The sequence below is a fragment of the Mytilus trossulus genome, chromosome 14, assembly GCF_036588685.1.
Source record: "Mytilus trossulus isolate FHL-02 chromosome 14, PNRI_Mtr1.1.1.hap1, whole genome shotgun sequence".
Taxonomy (NCBI): domain Eukaryota; kingdom Metazoa; phylum Mollusca; class Bivalvia; order Mytilida; family Mytilidae; genus Mytilus; species Mytilus trossulus.
This window is the reverse complement of record NC_086386.1, coordinates 36750514-36771274: the sequence shown is the minus strand read 5'-3', so window position 1 is coordinate 36771274 and position 20761 is coordinate 36750514. Positions and strand designations below refer to the sequence as shown.

General features: G+C 32.5%; 1 protein-coding gene across 1 annotated transcript in view; it reads left to right on the top strand.

The window, feature by feature from the left end:
• LOC134697711 (sodium- and chloride-dependent glycine transporter 1-like) overlaps window positions 1-20761 on the top strand; it is a 42296-nt gene that overhangs the window by 7080 nt on the left and 14455 nt on the right. The window contains exons 2-11 of the mRNA XM_063559996.1: window positions 711-753; window positions 1720-1882; window positions 3794-3925; window positions 4692-4974; window positions 11366-11498; window positions 16649-16783; window positions 17423-17526; window positions 18795-18919; window positions 19659-19771; window positions 20364-20495. Of these exons, the coding sequence (XP_063416066.1) occupies window positions 721-753; window positions 1720-1882; window positions 3794-3925; window positions 4692-4974; window positions 11366-11498; window positions 16649-16783; window positions 17423-17526; window positions 18795-18919; window positions 19659-19771; window positions 20364-20495 (1353 nt within the window). The 5' untranslated portion in view covers window positions 711-720. The remainder of the gene's footprint in view (window positions 1-710; window positions 754-1719; window positions 1883-3793; window positions 3926-4691; window positions 4975-11365; window positions 11499-16648; window positions 16784-17422; window positions 17527-18794; window positions 18920-19658; window positions 19772-20363; window positions 20496-20761) is intronic.

Sequence of the window (20761 nt, the reverse complement as noted above, 5' to 3'; positions counted from 1 at the left end):
TGGGATCAAAACTGTATTGTATGCTCTTTTAATGCTAAGTCAAAAGTAAAATCACAAAAATACTGAACTCAGAGGAAAATCAATTTGGAAAGTCCATAGTCACATGGCAAAATCAAAAAACAAAACGCATCAAAAACGAATGGACAAGAACTCAAACGATTTTTTTCAGTCAGAAGTAGAGTAAAACTTAACTAGTACAATACCTAACCACTACTGACTTGCCCAAATATAAATAATTAGGACACAGTTCGACTGATATCATTCTTCTTGCATTGTTTGTTGGTTCCCTGACGTCCATTGGCAAATGTTTCATGCATGTCAAGGACGAGAATAAATTTAAAGCTCTACTTTAATCATATATGAACACGTTATTGAGCATGTATATCAGGTATGTCAAACTCCAGATAAAACTGGTAGAGTGACCCTCAATAGGTTATTATAATATTAGCAGGTGCAACAAGCCAAAACAGTGTCAGATTTTAAAACATAAATGACAGAAGTTATTTTTTACGAATCATTTTTGACATAGTAATAAATAGATATGTCTATAATGCATTGTAGACAGTCTAGACTCATTCCAGAGGCTGAAGGGTAGAGAAACACACATGCATATATATTGTTTTGAGAGACATTAAAAAATAAAAAGCTTTCTGATCAAATCACTTAACTTTTTGACTTATTTCATTTAAATCGGATTATATTTATTATAGACATCAAAATATGGAGATAGAAAACAGAAGGCTCTCATTACAGGTAAGCAAAATGAATTAACTGCATGTAAAAATTACTTTTTTTTTTGGCTTTCCATCTAAGGTCGATCCTAATTTCCATTCAGTATACCCAATGGCAAATAGAAAGTAATACTCCATAAAACTTGAACATATCATTAAGACCCCGCTGGTTACCCTACAGTGATTAGTATTTCCATCAGTCCGTCCGTCTGTCGTACCGTCCGTCTGTCCGTCCGTCCGTCTGTAACAAATTGAATCCGGTCTATATTTAGAGAAACGTTATGATTTCATACCTTATACTTGACACACATAGGCTGTGTCATAATGTACATGTACTGTGGATTCATTTATTTTCGTGGGTACCAATTTTCGTGGTTTGAGGAAAACTTGCATATTCGTGGATATTAAAATTTGTGGTTTTTGTAACGTCTGCATACATTCCTTAAGAAAATTTGTAATTCGTTGAACATTTAAATTCGTGGTTCTTCGGTATCAACGAAATCCACGAAAATTGGTATGCAACGAATATTAATGAATCCACAGTATAAAGAATTTTATGTCAAAGGTCAAGGTCAGAAACTGAAGTTTTGATAAGTCGACAACCCTATGTCCTATATTACAGATCGTGTCTGGTCCATATCTAGAGAACCGTTATGATTTTAAAGTTTATTCTGGACATGTATTATTAACCAATACTAATGAGGGTGTGTTATATCGTATATAACACTTCCTATGTCAAAGATCAACGTCAACAACTTTTTTTTCAGTTGTCAACCCCATGTTCTATGGGTTAGCTACCTTTTTGTAACACTTGCTATTTACAGTATATGGCTCTCATCTTAATGATGTCTATTTCTAGATTATACGAAACAAAAGTTTAATAACTTTAACGGTTGACTGAGGATGTAAAATTAAAAACAATTTTAAATTGACTGATAGCGTTATATTGTCCAATTATTCTTAAAAAAACCTCTATGCTTTCATTCAGAAAAATGAAGACACTATAAACTCAAGTGAAACCTCGGAAGAGAAGAAAGAAGAGCGGGAACATTGGTCAGGCCAACTCGATTTTATCCTGTCATCAGTTGGTTATGCCGTCGGTATTGGTAACATATGCAGGTTTCCATATCTATGTTATAAAAACGGAGGAGGTACGTGAATTTTAATTTGTCTGACCAATACTCATTTTGATCAAAATTCAAATCTATCGCAACTCGTTTTACACCAGATTTCATTCCAGCATTTCTCAAGAAAATACATGAATATAACAGTTGGTATCCTTCTTTTGATGTGTTTGAGCTTTTGGTTTTACCATTTAATTTTGTTTATGGACGTTCCGTTTTAAAATTTCCTCGGGGCTTGGTATTTTTATGATTTACTTTTTCATTATATATAACTAGTTATAGATATTAAAAAACCCATCAAATTCAAATGTTCATGAATGATGATCGAAAGACACTTTTATAGTCTGAGATGTCATGATAGAATAAAAATAAAGTATACTAGTGCATCATTCGGCTAGGCTTAATATATTTTATAGATATAGGAAGATGTGGTGTGAGTGCCAATGAGACAACTCTCCATCCAAATAACAATTTAAAAATTAAACCATTATAGGTTAAAGTACGGCCTTCAACACGGAGCCTTGGCTCACACCGAACAACAAGCTATAAAGGGCCCCAAAATTACTAGTGTAAAACCATTCAAACGGGAAAACCAACGGTCTAATCTATATAAACAAAACGAGAAACGAGAAACACGTATATATTACATAAACAAACGACAACTGCTGTACATCAGATTCCTGACTTAGGACAGGTGCAAATATTTGCAGCGGGATTAAACGTTTTAATGGATCCAAACCTTCTCCCTTTTTCTGAAACAATAGCATAACATCACAACACATTTATGTATGGATGAGTGTATAAATAGACGCAGCTATAGATATATATAGGTGTATAATTATAAAGTTCTATGTCAAATAACGATTCAAGCATAAAATGCATAAGCTGATGATGTTAGAAATCTCGCACATATCCAACGGATACTGTAAAATTCTTAATTAGCGTGGAACATTACGAGTAAAAATTGTCGATATAACGAGGGTATCTTCAGCCCAGTAGTCAGCATTTCGGTGTTGACATGAATATCCTTTGTGTGGTCATTTTTTATAAATTTCAGGTTAACAAAACTTTAGATTTTTCGAAAAACTAAGGATTTTTTTTATCCCAGGCATAAATTACCTTACCCGTATTTGGCACATTTTTTTGGAATTTTGGATCATCAATGCTCTTCAACTTCGTACTTGTTTGACTTTTATAACTATTTTGATATGGACGACACTGGTAAGTCCTATGTAGACGAAACGCGCGTCTGGCGTACTAAATTTTAATCCTGGTACCTTTAATAACTATTGTAAAAGATTTCAGTGAACATTATAGGTGGTCATTATACATGTATATAAACTCATCATATATACCAGGACTTAATTTTGTATATACGCCAGACGCGCGTTTCGTCTACAAAATGACTCACCAGTGACGCTCGGATCCAAAAAAGTTAAAAAGTCCAAATAAAGTACAAAGTTGAAGAGCATATGTGTGTTGCTGGATTCATAACTTATATAAAAAATTATTTCCAGGATGAAATGCAACTCATCCCTGATTCACCAAACAACTGCAATCAAATGCTAAATCCTCGTCTCATGCGGAAATGAAAAAAATTGTCCAAAAGTTTTTCAATTAGGATGTACCTGATTATTTTAACCTTTCTTTCATCATTATTGAAACAAACCGTATAACCGGCCATCGGAAATGCAGATGCAATATATAGCAGACAAAAAAACACCTAAGAATGAAAATCTGGATCATAGATTTTATATGGAATTGTATCTCCAGTGACTCTTAATTTTCGTTTCAGTAATTAAAGTTATGTAAATACAAATAATGTAGTCGCATTGTTTCCGACAAAATGATTCAACTCTTTATTATATTTTTCACTATCTTTTTTAATTAAGTTTACAAATTCTGTGGTGTTTACAAATTTCCAATGTCATTTTACAGGAGCATTTTTAATTCCATATCTTGTATTTATGGTCATTGGTGCTGTGCCAATATATTACTTAGAGTACGGGATATCTCAATTTTCAAGCAGCAGTGTTTTAACCGTCTGGAAGATATGTCCACTTCTGAAAGGTATGTAAAACATTTAACAGGAGCAATGTCTATTTAAAAGGAGCAACACCTATTTAACAAGAGAAACACAAATGTATCAGAAGCAACACCTTTTTAGCAGAAGCATAACTTTTGCTGATCGGTCGATAAAATACAAGAATATAGATATCACAATTTGAAGTTATTAAACAACAAAGGGAGGCGAAAGTTATCAAACGGGCGTATAACTTTGCTCATTGTTGAAGGCCGTACGCTGACCTATAGTTGTTAATTTCTGTGTCATTTTGGTCTCTCTTGTGGAGAATTGTCTTATTGGCAATCATACAACATCTTCTTTTGTATATACACACTCACAATCCAAAAACATTAATAAACTGACAACGTTATGACATTTTAAAAGAAAAAAGACAAATATCTTTACACAAAACACTTAAATAGAAGTCTAAAGGCAGAGCCACAAGAACAAACCAAAAAACGGGAATTGATTTTATGTTCTCAGAAAGGGTAAGCAGATCCTGTTCCACATGTGTTACCCGTCTTGTTGCTCAAGCAAGTACAAACCCGGTGACAAGTAGGTCAAAACAATAACACATTTGGTGTCTTTTGATATTTAGGATAAAATACTATTTATGTAACTGGTGGTTTCTTATTTGGAAAAATAATAATAAAAAAAAATAATGCATATTTTCACATTTGAAAGAAATTTTATTTACACTGATTTATCGATGTTTTTCTTTCTTCAAAACCAGCATTTAAACCTTATCTTTTTGAATTATTTCTTTTTTAGGAGTTGGTTATGGAGCTTTAATAGTTTCTGGGATATTTTGTGTTTACATCAACATATTTCTGACATGGATATTGTATTTTCTGTACAAATCAATGACACCGATTCTGCCATGGAGCAATTGCAAGAATGAATGGAATACAATGCTCTGTCATAATAGTCCCGCAGATAATGAATCAAATCTATTGTTAGCGCATAATACGTCAGCCGTCAATGGATCTAAGTATACTAGTCGTGTATTCCCTCTTAATGAGATCAAAATGACTGCCAGTGAAGAATTCTGGAAGTAAGTATATCGTTTGTTACTGTATACATCACTTTTATGAATATATCCAAACAATATCCATTTCCGTTTAACAAAACCAAAAGAACTCGTCTGCGATGATGCCTTTATCATAGTATGCGATGATGCCTTTATCATAGTAAATAAATTTTAATCTGAAGGAATTTTATTGGCATAAATCATTTATAAGTGATAAATGTATTTTCCCAGATGAAGGATTCTACGGAAGCGTATTAGCGCCACACATTTCTTTTTTATTTTTCTTCCTATGTTTGCGTTGTAACGCAAACCTTTGCGTTGTAACGCAAACCTTTGCGTTATAACGCAAACCTTTGCGATATAACGCAAACCTTTGCGTTATAACGCAAACCTTTGCGTTATAACGCAAACCTTTGCGATATAACGCAAACCTTTGCGATATAACGCAAACCTTTGCGTTATAACGCAAACCTTTGCGATATAACGCAAACATTTGTTTTATCTTATTTCTTATTTAAGATTCAAAGGAAACAGTAGTTATTAATGGAGGAGGCTGGATATAATAAAATTTATCACCTTTGTAGTAATTGCAAAGTAAACTACTTGAATAATTAGATCATATCAATGACTAATAATGAGCATAATAATATAAGAAGATGTGGTATGAGTGCCAATAAGAAAACTCTCCATCTAAGTCACTATTCGTAAAAGTAAACCATCATAGGCCGAATTACGGTCTTCAACACGGAGCATTGGCTCACACTAAACAACAAACTATAAGGTCCCCAAAAACGATATCCAAGTTACTACTAGTATATATATTACAAAGAAAATTGAGTAAATTGAGGTTATACCTAAGAAAAAAATCAACCCTGCTAATATAGCTATAACCGAATATAAATATACTTTCAAAGTAAGCTCTCGTTTGAGAACTGTGTAAAGTAGGTTACATTCAAACAAGCTACCCTTTGGCAATAAATGTATAGAATGAAGATGTTTCATTAATAAAATTATGTTCTCTCTATTCAAATTGCTACCCAAGCATCTTAAAAATACTTCATTATATTGAAATGAAAATTCAATGACTTTCTATAAAAGAATCTTGATCATATTCTGAGATTTAAAAAAAATGTTTCCTTATTAATAATTCATTTTAAAGCAGAAAGATCATTTTGTCTATTTGACTTGGAGGTTTCACAATTGTATGACATTATTTTTGATCTTTCAATTTTAATATGACTATATATATCAGTCTTAATTTATGTATAATTGCACTTCAATTATTCCATTATTCCTATGCATATTTATCATAATGATTTGGCCTTGTATGTATGTTTCTTTTTTTATCTACTAGTAAATCACATCCGAAATGAATGACAGACGGACATATATACAAAACTTAATGAATAATTGAAATAAAGATGTTTGCGTTATAACGCAAAGGTTTGCATTATAACGCAAAGGTTTGCATTATAACGCAAAGGTTTGCGTTTAACGCAAAAGGTTTGCGTTATAACGCAAAGGTTTGCGTTATATCGCAAAGGTTTGCGTTATATCGCAAAGGTTTGCGTTATAACGCAAAGGTTTGCGTTATAACGCAAAGGTTTGCGTTATATCGCAAAGGTTTGCGTTATAACGCAAAGGTTTGCGTTATATCGCAAAGGTTTGCGTTATAACGCAAAGGTTTGCGTTATAACGCAAAGGTTTGCGTTATAACGCAAACACATAGGAAGAAAAATAAAAAAAAAAAATGTGTGGCGCTAATACGCTTCCGTAGGATTCATTGTTGTGAATCTCGACCCTTAAATTTCGACTCGACGGACTCATTCACAATTTGTATATATATCAAAAATTTTGTGGGAACTTGTGCGTGGAAGTTCTGGCTTACACAACATTAACTGTGTAAAATAAACATTTACATCCGATTTCACTGAGTGTGTACGCAAAGGTTATGTCTTTGGTTAGCTTGCTTTCTAGCTGAACCGTTAAGTCATTGTTAGGTTAGGTAAACTATCCTCCTTTAAGAGTAGAAAGGTCCGACAGGTAAACAATCATGTTTGTAGGACAAGGCTACTTCAAAAGGAGGGTACTAGTATACTTTTACCTAACAATGACTTCACGGTTCAGCTAGCAAACAAGCTAACTAAAGATATTACATTTAGCTACACACTCATTGAAATCGGCTGTATTACTTATAAATTCCACCAAAAGCACTTGACCAATTATTTTACCAACTTCAATATTTCGCCTATGTAGGAACTATGCATGATGCAATGAAACGAGTTTATAACATTGCTGTATGAAATCTACTGTGAAGTACAACAACCGATCGAGATATAATACAAATGTAACTGTAGGACGTCGTGATTTCTCAGGAAAAGTTTAAAAGCTATTTTCCTAAGGCATGTAGTTTAAAGGTTTGCTTGGCTTGTTTGTTTTGTTTATATTAATGTTTGCTCAAGCATTGTAAGTTTTACAATTACAATCACCTAACACATGTAGGTTGAGCTTTAACTTGTATAATGCTATTGGATCATGAGCAAACTTTTATACAAACAAAGCAAGCAAACCAACCAAATCTTGAAATTACATTAGGGAAAACATCTCTTGATATACTTTCAGCTTGATGTCAGTTAATGCGAGCATTTTATAACACGATGCAATTTGTTATTATATTAGGTGTTTTATGATTTTGTTGTCCTTATGTTATGTTTACATTTGTACATCACATATCCTTCCATTGTATCTATTTATGCATAACTTGTCTGTTACCATGTGGCTCACTAATCAATAAAATATGTTAAGTTGATTGGTCCGTGTTTTACGACACTTTAAGAATTGTTATCTTTTTCAAAGTGGTCTCTTTTTATTGACGGAGGAAGACCGGAGAGAACCAACGCACTTCTGTCAGAAAACAGACGATCCTCGGCAATTTAGATTTGAGTAGAATGCACATGCCACGTGCGAGATTCGAACTAACAACCTCAGTATTGGTTGGCTAGTGACAAAAAAAAAAATATTAATAGGCTAAACATGCAATATTTACAGTATAATCCTAATAAGTTAGAATTCTAATAATCCACAGGAGCCGGTCTAACTATTTTCAGAAGGGGAAAAGGGGGGGTGTTCAACCATATGTCCTCATTCAAATGTATTCATCGTTCCAAACAAATGGGGTCCAAACTTCGGACCCCCTGGATTGCATTTGGCCACTGATCCAACACGTTGTAATGTTTCTTACTGAAATGAGATCTTTCTTTACGTAGTTATGTACTTACCTTAGCAATATTTTCGGGAAAATCTCGGAATGGTGATAAAGTTTCCATTGTTTTAATTAACTCCTTTGGAGGTGAAACATCGTAGAGTATAAATAATCTTCCATGTTATTAACAGATTTTTTTTAAAAGCCGACACTTACATGTTTCAATTGTCAATTGTCAATTATTATAAATCAATTCTATTTAATAGAAGTTATCATGTTTGTTTTATGAATAAATCAAATATTGTATCATTTGAATTCTATATACTGGTCAGTGTTCAAAACCAAGTTTCTATGTTATCCAAATTAAAAGTTTTAATGTAGCCTAAGTATAAAATCTAAACAAAATATACGTTTCTAGTAATAGTCGAGAGAATACAAAATAATATTGAATTAATAATTAAAATTAATAAATAAATTATGTTTGCCTTCTGTCTACGTATGTTTAAGTCCATACACATTTATAAAGTTACACATAAAGTGACAATAAGGGAATAAATGCCATTTATTTGGACAATATTTACAATGATGTCTATACTGAAATCAACTGTTATCATCGCACTGTGCAAATAAATTCTGAATTACTGCGAAATTTTAAAATTGCTTAAAATATCGACTGTATTTTATTCAAATATATGTACTGAGATGAGGGGTACTGACAGATGTACAGTATGTTCTCGATATTATCCCGAAGTTTGTATTCTTTATCTGTACACGAAGATATAAAATAACAAAAACTTTCAACAAAAACTGCTAATTACTATTAGAAAAGGTATTCAAATCTACTAGTTAAAAAAAAAAATTGATTGTTGATAATGATTTAGTGATATTTGGTGTTTAATGCCAATTTTATCATTATTAGCATTCTCCTAGTGACCTGTTTTTATCGACGATGGAAGACTAAGTGAACAAAATGTGACGTGTACCTATATTTTATCATATACTTAGACTAAATAACATATGAGTTTTACCGTATGATAATAGCATTAAATAAAAGTATTTTCCATATTTTTGGAATTGGTGCTTAGCGGGCTGATATGAAAAGTTTATCACATGCTTCGATTGTTATCACATGCCTTTCCGTAACGTTATGACATGGCATTCCGGTGATACTCGGCAAATTTCGGAAAATACACCTCAATGCTACGTTTTCAGTGAAAAACATTACAAAGTAGTGTACAAAGCAATTATTTGAAAACTGGAAAGTATATTGTGTAAAATAATGAAATTAAATTAAAAAGTATACATATAGATATATTAAATAAATGCATTTTTTAAGTTTTTCTGAAACATAATTTAGAAAGTTACTTTAAAAAAAGTTGACTTTTCCAACCAATGTTCATTATGAGTATTGTTGAATTATTTTTTTGTCGATCCGTCCATATAAAATGTGTTTTTTTTCTCTGCTGAGGCATATGATAGAAAGATTTCTTATTGAATGTATCAAATTTAGGGTCCGACGTCGGGGACCCTTTAACTCTTTCAACTTCTTTTCGGGAACCACGTAAAAGGATCAATATATGAATATGTTATTTTTCTCCACTGTTGAAGCATATGATAAAAAGATCATAATACATGTCATTTTTCATATATCATGTATTATCATATATTGTATAAAATATTACTAAAATTTTACAGTTCAATAACGTTTGAAAATATCAAAAGGCTATGAAAGGATTACTAGGTTTATTGATCAAATTCTTAACAATTTCCATAGCGGGCTGATAAAGGTACCTTTATTGACTGCTTCCGGAATGTTATCACATGCCTTTCCGTTAATACCACAACCTTGGGCCGATAAAGGGTTTGGTATGAAAAATGCCATGTAATAATCTATACTTATCAGCCCTCGGTCAATATCAGCCCTTGAGCCATGTGGCTCTTGGGCTGATATTGAACCTAGGGCTGATATTACATGCGATATGAAAAATGTCATGTAATAATCTGATAATATCGTACGTGTAACAAAATAAGTTATGACCCCAAACAGCCTTCCATAGAATTCACAACGATAATGACTTCTTTCGACCATTCGGTCACCGAGGTCACTTTAAAAAAATAATCTCGATCAAAAATTTATACGAGCTTAACTTTTGTACAGTGGAATAAATTCCAAGACTGACAACTAACTGTCGAGACCATTAGTATTTCAATTGACGATGTTCGAAATCTGGCAACGTTTGATTGATTATGTCCGTGGGCAAACCTTACTTAATTTGACGATAAAACAAGCTTAACGTGTAATGCTAGGTAAAGACTATGAGTGCATTACTTTCTTACACGAACGATGCAAACAGCTAAGCGCAGACATGGTTTGATCATTTCTTTCAAACATACGTTTGCAAAATTTATATAAACTTTGACAAACTATGCACACGTTAAACATGCGTCTGCAGTTTGTCGTTTGTCGTTTGTACAAAGTTTTTAACGCTACATTTGTTTCTAACTTCGACCTGATTAATCGAAGTATTTGTTTCTACGTTTATAAAAAGTCTGTTTACCAGCAACATCTGCATGCATTACTGAAAGTGCAAACAGGGTCAATAAAGACTTATTAAACGATGTATTCGTTTCTACCTTTGTAGCGTTTAGAAAACAACAACAAACGCGACACAACGTTTACAAAATATTGGTTAAAAAGAAATGCGGCCTTAGTTTCCGCATCTACTTGTATTGTATTGTAATGAGCCAACTTTCAAGCAAGGAACGAAGCTAATAAACCCGGCAATCGAACGCAGGACTTCGGGAATGTCCGGAGAGCCGACAACCTTGCTTCGTAAGTTGGTCTTGAGCTATTCATTTATCACTTTGATGATACAGAAAATAATGTTTTGCTCAGATCCACATACTCGATTGAAGATACTGTTAATTGGCGTTTGAAGTACTGTTTTATCAAGAAATTGAAAGCTTTTCCCAAATTTATATTTATATTAATTATTTTTATTCATTGATATATATTTTTTTAATAATTTCGGGTTTTTCAGAACGCATAATAATTCTTAATGATCAAAATCAAAATCTTATAACGTTCATAAAGGTGAAATTTCATGTATAATTTATTTTTCAAGACGTATTAAAAAAAATTATAATAGAGATCTTTCGCAAAATGAGCCAACTTTGCGCTTTGAGCCAGAATTAAATGAATGATATTTGCAGATACAATGTACTGCAAATTACAGTAGGGATAGAGGATATAGGAGGAATTAGACTGGAACTTCTTGTATGTCTGGCTATCGCTTGGCTTATCATCTTTCTTTGTTTATGTAAAGGAATAAAGTCTTCGGGAAAGGTATTTTGTAGCTGTATGTCCGTCTGGAGGTCATGGATTGTATCAATGTTGACCTTCAAAAGTTTTAATTATTTTTGAAATGAAATAGATAATTGACATTAAGCATATTTTTTGTAATTTGGAATGAATTCCTAACCTCCAAACGGACGCGCAGATTCTGCACTAAGTTTGGTTATATAGAAAAGGTGATGTTGGGTAAATCGTTAACGAGACAGCAACCAAAAGCATAGAGTTGTACTGAAACTAAATATCTCTGGATTCATCATACGGCCTGTCATGGTTTTTAGACACAACCAAAAACATAGACCTGTACTGAAAATAAATATGTCTGGATTCAACATACGGCCTGTCATGGTTATAAGACAAAACCAAAAACATAGACCTGTACCTAAACATGAATATACTTAGATTCATCATACTGCAATTACTATTAGAATCAACATCATACGTGAATCTGTAAGGATTATTATGAGGGTCGAGATTCGGTTGACAATATTAGATGATAATGGGCCAACTTCACAATGAAAGACACACACAAAAAATAGCAGAGGAAAATATTTCAAAATTTTCACGTCAGCGAAACACGCGCGACAGATTTTTGGATACGAATTACTCAAGTCGTATTGAATCCGTACACTGAACAAAACATTACGATTTTCAACGCGACATTTCACAATATTGACGTCGAAAACAAATACAGATACATGTTTATTATTCATAGTATATTCTTGTCATTCTCATTTTACATTATGGATTATACGCATTTCATAATTATTAAAGTTGCATAAATTAGTTTAAATTGACGTCGAAAACAAATTCGGTGCATGACTATTCATAATATATGGTAATCTAATAATTCGCATATTACATTACAAATTTTAAAAATCCATCTTACAATTATCATATAGTTGCATAAATCAATTCATGTTTCGAAAAAAAAAGAGTGTGCATGTAATCTGTTTATTCGCATATTAAATGACATGCAAAAGAACCGAAATTTTATAATTATCATACTTGAACTTTTACATTCAGTTTTTAAATTGGCGTCGAAAACAAATAGAGTGAATGTATATTTATGATTCTACGCGTATATAGTGCAACAAAACGCGATTGAACATAAACAGTGTATGTAAAGTGCGGATCCTAAAATATCATTTTTACTGTATATGCCATAAATGTCTAATGTAGAATGATAAATAAACAGACGAACTTTTTTTAATTTTTGAAGAAAATGAAGAAAATGAGTTAAAATGTATATGTTCAGAAATGCATAATACTAATAAAACAAAGTAAGAGACGCAGCGGGGTTTTATAGCGCCTAAAGCCATCCAGCTGTGAAATATATACCAAAATAGGTGAATATTTATGACTTTTCACGAACAGATCGTGCAGGTGCTTTATAACTAACAGGTGAGATGTTGTTGCAGTAAAAAATATTCATTTTAATACAATTAAAAGAGATTAATACATGGCCTTTTCCGTATCAGCATGGGTATCATCCCGAGACCCCAATATCAGCCCGAGACGGAGTCGAGGCGCTGATATGGGTCGAGGGATGATACCCAGGCTGATATGGAAAATGCCATGTATTAATCCCTTTATCATATACTTCCGACAATAGTTTTTTTTAAGACAAATAAACAAATGCAACAACTAAAACAGTCAAAAACTTTATAAAGAAAATAAGTTATGAATCAAATATACTATAATTGGTCCAAAACAGCATCACTTCCTCCACATATATGTATGAGGGTGGTAAAGGGGGGGGGGGGGCTTGCACGAAGAAAACGTGAAATAAGACGTAATTTCACGTTGAACGTGAAATAATTTCTGCAATGTACGTTGCACGAAAAACAAATACTTTTATGCGAACCTTTGTAAGTCACTGTCTTCTTGTATATATTAACTCTTTGTTTTACTTGATATTCCCGATTTAGTATACACATTTATGATATAATTGGTTTACGGCTTTTAAACAAGTATTTCTTGACGATCCCTGCAAAGTGTTTAAATTTTATTTGAAAAATACCGAGCACGCAAATTAAGACTTTGAACATCACGATGCACGTTAAATTAAATAAGCAGAACACGTTGAACGAGGCACCCGTCTTCAACAGCACGACTGAACGTGAAATAAATAAGTAAAAACACGTTGAACGTGAAATAAAAAAAACGGCGATCACGTTGCACGAAAATAACCCTTTACCACCCTCATATATGGTGACATTTCCTATAAAGGCATTTTGAAACATTTAAAATTTGGAAGAGTTTTATGATCATTATTACTCCAGGTTTGTTGTACTATAAAATGATTCATAAATGCCAATGGCATTTGTTAGCAAGTACTTAACTATCCCCACAAAAGTTCACGTAAATTTTGACGTCGTCATAAAAAATATCTGACGTCACAATGGAAAAGTAAACAACTGATACAGGGAACACCGGAAGTAACTTGCACAAGAAGCACTGTTATGGTTTTTTTGCACGAGATGCCCCTGATATGGGTTATCAGACCGGGCTGATATGGGTTATCAGCCTGGGTGGGAAATTATGGCTTGTTTACTTCCGTTCGTTACACATATGCAAAAGCTATCATATTAATGCTAAGTATATGATAAATAAAGTTATATAACGTAGAATATGTTTTGTCATTCAGTTTCTTCATATTTAACTAAATTCCACTATGATGATTTCGTAATGCTAGTCATGTTTACTGTCGAATTATGATACTATTCTTTCATTTTCACTGTGGAGCGAATCATTAGTATTGTATATGCGGTTCATTTTCACTGTATATTGTTATCTATTACAGCTCATTTCTTTAAGCATGTAGAGCAAGTCTTTAGTTGACTTGCTTGCTTTTCTTTTATTGGATAATCATTATGATAACACCCAATGTAATTCAAATATTAAAAATACAGGTTAAACTATGCTTATTAATATTGTTTAAAAATGTCAATCTTATTAACAAAGTTTGTATAAACAATTTAAAAAACAAAGCAAGCAAGCCAACCAAAGTTTTGCTTTACATGTTTTAGGAAATTAGCTGTAAAGCCTTAATTTAGCCGACTTGCTCAAACAATAGATAAAGTAAGAGAAAGATTTGATAAAATTTAACTTACGGAGAAAGTTTGGTTTTAAAACACTCTAATATATTCAATAGAAATAACATTTATTTTAAATGTATTCCATTTAGTTTCTTATAAAGCGTATAGGGATCTTTATCCTTACTTTTTTATCCATTTCCATGACACTTCACCACTAATTACGTACATCTTGATATAGATTGAACCTTTGTTTTCCCGTTTAAAAGGTTTTACACTGGAGCCCTTTATAACTTGCTGTTCGGTGTGAGCCAAGACTCCATGTTGAAGACCGTATTTTGACGTATGATGGTCTACTTTTATAAATTGTGACTCGGATGGAGAGTTGTCTCATTGTCACATACGACATCTATATATGGCTCATTTTTATAAATTTTCTGTTTACAAAACTTTGAATTTTACGAAATACTAAGGATTTTCTTACCCCAGGAGTAGATTACCTTAGACGTATTTGGCACAACTTTTTGGAATTTTGGGTCCTCAATGCTCTTCAACTTTGTATTTGTTTGGCTTTTGAACTTTTTTGATCTGAGCGTCACTGATGAGTCTTATGTAGACGAAACGCGCGTCTGGCGTGTAAAACAAATTATAATCCTGGTACTTTTGATAACTATCAAAACGAAACGAGACGGGATAAAAAAATCCACGCTACTTTTTTAATATATTTATAATGGGCTTAATATGAGTCAGAATAGAGTAAAATAGTGGGTCGCATTTGGGTATAAGCGTGACGCCGGATTGCCGATTTTTTGCAAGCGTGACAGGTGAAAGTCAAATGATTGTGTCGTGAAAAACGAGAAATGAAGTCTAGCGGGACACGGATAATTACAAAGAATGAGAACTGCATAGTATAAGCGGGATACGGGAATCTGACAAAATAATAAGCGGAATACGGGAATCTGCCAAAACAGTAAGCGGGATTCGGGATCAGAACCCCCAATGAGACCCCCAGAATAAGATATTTTTGTATATAAGTCCTATTGTTACAGTCATGCCTTTAATAACAAATGTATCCGATGCATGCATTTTTTTTTATATTTTTTGTCCCTTTTTCAATTTTGTGGGGTCCAAATGTATAGACAAAATTCCTTTAATATAGATATTTGGGATTCGCTTACATGCTGAATCTAACCGTGTATCTAGTTTGGGGAAATTTTGCCTAGTTGCTGAAATAGCCCAAAAAGAGTTCCAAAGGGTCTAAAATCAACAAAAATGAATTGTAGCATGCATTTTGTGTACAATAACCCAAATGTGTATGGTTTTACCTCTGCGGACGTATCCATTCGCGGATCTAGAATTTTTTATTTTTAGAATCGCTTTTGTTACAAGTTTGAAAAGCTATATATTTGATGAAGAATGAACTAGGAGTTTGTATTTCAATTTGAAAATACATGTTTCATAAATCCTAAAGTCATCAACTAAGTTTTTTCGTTTGTTGCATGTGCATTTATCACATAATTCTACAATAAAAATTCCTCGCATCTTTGAAAACTCTACATTAATAATGACTGCACTAACAGTGATAATTCATCGCATCTATAGTTAAAATGGATCGCTTTCAATAATCGATATGCTATATTATGATGCTTTTATAACACTTATTTGAACTTTAATGCTATGTTTGTATATTATAAAGACATATCACAATGAAAATATGTTAAAACTTATCTTCAAATCACTTAACTTGATATTTTCAAAATATAAACAAATACAGTCTTCCCATGATCCTTTATTCTACAATAGACATACCCGCATATAACAGTAAAAATGAACTAGGTGGATTCGCACTTTATATACACTGATAAACCCTAAAATTGTGTAACAAAAGGGTTACATATATGCTAACTGTCAAATATCAGACAAAAATGATTTCCGGTCAAATCAAACAATATTAATGTATGCAATAAAGTAGTTTTCACCGGAATCGTCTATTTTTGAATGGTATGTGCATTATTCGAGTTAAAACTTTGAACATTATTGCATAAGTACATTAATACATACAGTACTATCATATTGTAGAACATTTTGTCTCATATTTTTTAATAGATAGTGTATGTGACTGTTACTTTTCCATACATAGTAATGGTCATCTTTCTTGTAAGAGCAGTAACATTACCAGGAGCTGCAGAAGGAATAAAGTTCTTTTTAATTCCAAAATGGCACAAAATGCTTTCTACAAAGGTACGTTCCAAGACATCGGAGGAATATGAATAATTTATAGTGCGACGTCTTCCTTGGGGCGAGTAGTATATTAACTAAGCGTGGATACCAAAATTAAGATTTTGTTTGGCTGACACACACACTTTGTCTACACAAACTCATCAGTGACGCTCGGATAAAAGTAGTAAAAAAGATCAAAGAATCACACTTATACTGAATAAAAAGGAGAACAAATAAAACAATACATTTCCAAGTAATAACAATTCTCCCCATGCTATTACATGTACTGCGATAGGAAGCTTGCTGAAGACACTTCCTGTATAAGCTTAAGACTTCATGTGGAGAGTAGATGAACTATAATTTATGATATAGACCTTCATTCTTGTTCAGCGAATACAATTTGATTTGATTTGAACTAGAAACAACAAAATTTATACTTAGAATAACTTATATCAATCCTAATTAGGAAGATATTTCCAACAGGTCAAATCTGCTCTAAATATATGAGAAATGACTTATAACGGAATGGTAATTTGAAATTTATTAAAAACAATGACCATCACTGCGAAGGTTGAACTTTTTAGATACATTTCAGTTACATGTGATATCGTTACTTGCCACAGTATATATGCACAACGTATTTTTGATTGTTTCAAACAGGTTTGGGGTGAGGCAGCAACGCAGATATTTTTCTCGTCTGGAGCCGGTTGGGGAGCACTGCTGACATTTGCAAGCTTTAACAAATTTCACCATAATATTCAAAGGTATGATCATGATAATGTTTTAATTTAATTAAAGTTTTGTATAATTTGATATTTCAATGAACCGTCAAACTTTACATACAAGGTACGAAAGATCTGTAGATAAATGGAACTACTTCCACGCGAAATTAGATTACTATCCCGAAAACATACTTACCGGCGACACCTTTTCAACTTTTGATCTTCAGTGCTGTACAACTTTGTACTTTTTTCACTTTCGATCTTTTATATCTGGTCGTCACTGGTGAGTCATGTGTGGACAAGGCGCGTTTTTGGCGTATTGAATTTTAAACCTGATGCTTTTTGTTATCCATTAATCATGTTTTTCTTTGTCTAATATGTTCTCCTATTTATTTGTATTGTAGTCCTGTAATATTATGTTGTCATTTCAATGTTATATTTAACTTTGCCATTAAAGTGCGAGGTTTGGCATGCCACAAAACCAGGTTCAACCCACCACTTTTATTCACCTTTGAAAGTGTCCTGTACCAAGTCAGGAGGTGGCCATTGTTATATTGTTGTTCGTTTCTGTGTGTGTTGCCTTTTAACGTTGAGTCGTTTGTGTTTTCTCTTATTTTTGAGATATTGAGATAAGACGTGGCACGGTACTTGTCTTTCCCAAAGTCATGTATTTGGTTTTCACGTTATATTTGTTATTAACGTGGTGTTTGGTCTGATGCGTGGTCCGTTTCGGTGTTGTGTCGTTGTTCTCCTCTTATATTTAATGCGTTTCCCTCGGATTTAGTTTGTTACCCCGATTTTGTTTTTTGTCCATGGATTTATGAGTTTTGAACAGCGGTATACTACTGTTGCCTTTATTTACCATCGTAAATGGAAATTCGAAACAGTAAAAATCGAACTTGGCATGTATTTACATGTTCAAACGTTAAAATAAATATTCTTAAATAAATTGAATCATCCAGGTTTTCGTGGTTTTGGTTTAAGAAAGTTACAAATATATAAGTGAATCATAGGAACGGTAATTGCAGCAAAATTTAAATAGTTCCAGAACTTTATTAGCATATGCATACTTTAAAAGTTATTATCTTGGATTTTTTTTTAAAGAATTTTAACAATTGTGTTGAAGAAGAATGGCAGTATCAGGATAAATAGACCTGCACTTCATTGAAGAAATACTGTTTGAAGATTCACAAGTCTTATTTTTAAATAAACTTATGATACCAACAGGAAATAATTTAACATGAATAACCAGTAAAATAGACATACAAAAGACAATTAACTGTAGTCAATGTTCCTCGTTTTTGTTGTAGGGATGCTATCATGGTACCTATTATAAACAGTGGAACCAGTATTTTTGCCGGATTTGTAACATTTTCAATACTTGGATTTATGGCTCATGAAAAGGGAATGTCAGTGGACGATGTAGTGACACAAGGTATATACAAACTTGTATGTGGTCAAGGAGCAATATTATAGTTCGCTGAACGTGTACATTATGTCAGACTTGCATTCATTTTTTCATGATATGCGTGTACAGTGTATACTATTGACCGAAAAGAGCTAAAATCCCTGGATGATTTTTGGGTATAGGAACGCATTTTTGTAGATATGAAATAGTCCATGTATTCATATGTATGCAATGCACTTATAATACCAATTTTGTTTTTTCTCTCTTAGTTTTTATTGATTTGTTTTATTCACACTGTTTGTATTTCTGATTAAGGTTAGTCCTGCCACATGTACGTAGCACGAAGTCTAGAACTTTTCTAGTGTTTGCTATAAATTAAGTTATATGATTTTGAGATTTTTGTCTAAATGACAATCATACAACCTTATATTCATAACTTTAATTATAGTTTACTATATTTTAAAATCATTGTGGGAGCAGAATGCCCTATTTTTAATTGTTTAATTGTTTAATTTGATAAAATTGAGAAAGGAAATGGGTAAGGTGTCAACGCGACAACAACCCGACCATAGATCATACCCTTTAATGTTATGGGTGTGCATTTAGATAAATTATCATAAAATTTTATAAAAGCCTTTCCAAACTGACAGTTTGAAAAAAGTTATATGCGTGCATTTGAGATTGCTAATTTCCAAAACACCTTTATTTCGAATAGGAAGCATGTTAATTTTTTCTATCTCGTTTGCACTGATTTTTATTTTTTTAGGTCCAGGTCTTGCATTTGTAGCTTATCCAGAGGCAGTTTCAAAATTACCAATATCGCCGTTGTGGGCAGTTTTATTTTTTCTAATGCTGATGACAATAGCCATTGATACCCAGGTCAGTAAAAATGTATCTATATGTAGATCAACACGAACTATTTTCATATTTGTAAAAAAAATTAAAATTCATAATAAAGATAACTATAGTAATTTCTAAGAAGAATTTCTTTTACAAAAATCTGTTGGCGTAAATAAATGAGCGATAAGTGTGTTTTTTTTCTATCTGATTTTCTGTCGAGATATAAAGAACAATATTGATCAACGACGTCCCAAATCAACCTTTTGTGTCTATTTTGCAAGATGTGAAAGCTATTATAGGTTATTTTCAATCCCTTGTAAATGTGTTTGTACAACACCTTGATAATTTTCAAAGTTTATCGACAGGTTATAGGTATTGCTATGGACACCAATTGTGCCCCTTTGATAGCGATCTTATTACTGTACATGTATTACAATGAAACACAGTTTATAGCCAGATTAAGAAAATACGTCTTAAATGCTTTTATTAATTGACTGATGCAGACGTAGATACAGATGCATTTTTCAAAAACAGCCTGCTTGCACTTTCTTTATTCAAAATAGATATATCAGAAAAAATAGAAAGGTGAATATTTTCCTATGCAAATAAATATTGTTTGATATCATTGTAGTTTGGTACATTTGAAACCATTACAAATGCCATTATTGATGAATATCCACATATTTTGAGGAGAAGAAAGTCTCTGGTCACAGTTTGTTTTTGTTGCATTGGATTTATTTTAGGTTTACCATTTATAACGGAGGTAAGTGTGACACACAAACTTTCACACACTCACACACATAATATACATTTACATATATATTATAAGAAAAACCTAGCCTCGATCATACGTTAAAAGTCAGTATACTTGTATACGGTTGACACATAATCATTATAATGATATTAATTTATAACAAAAGAAGCATTTTATAAAGTTTCAAAGCTACAATTCATCATATATCTTATAAGCATCATAACTTAATCAATGCGAACTTCACAAACACACACGAACATTTTTTTATTCGTTTA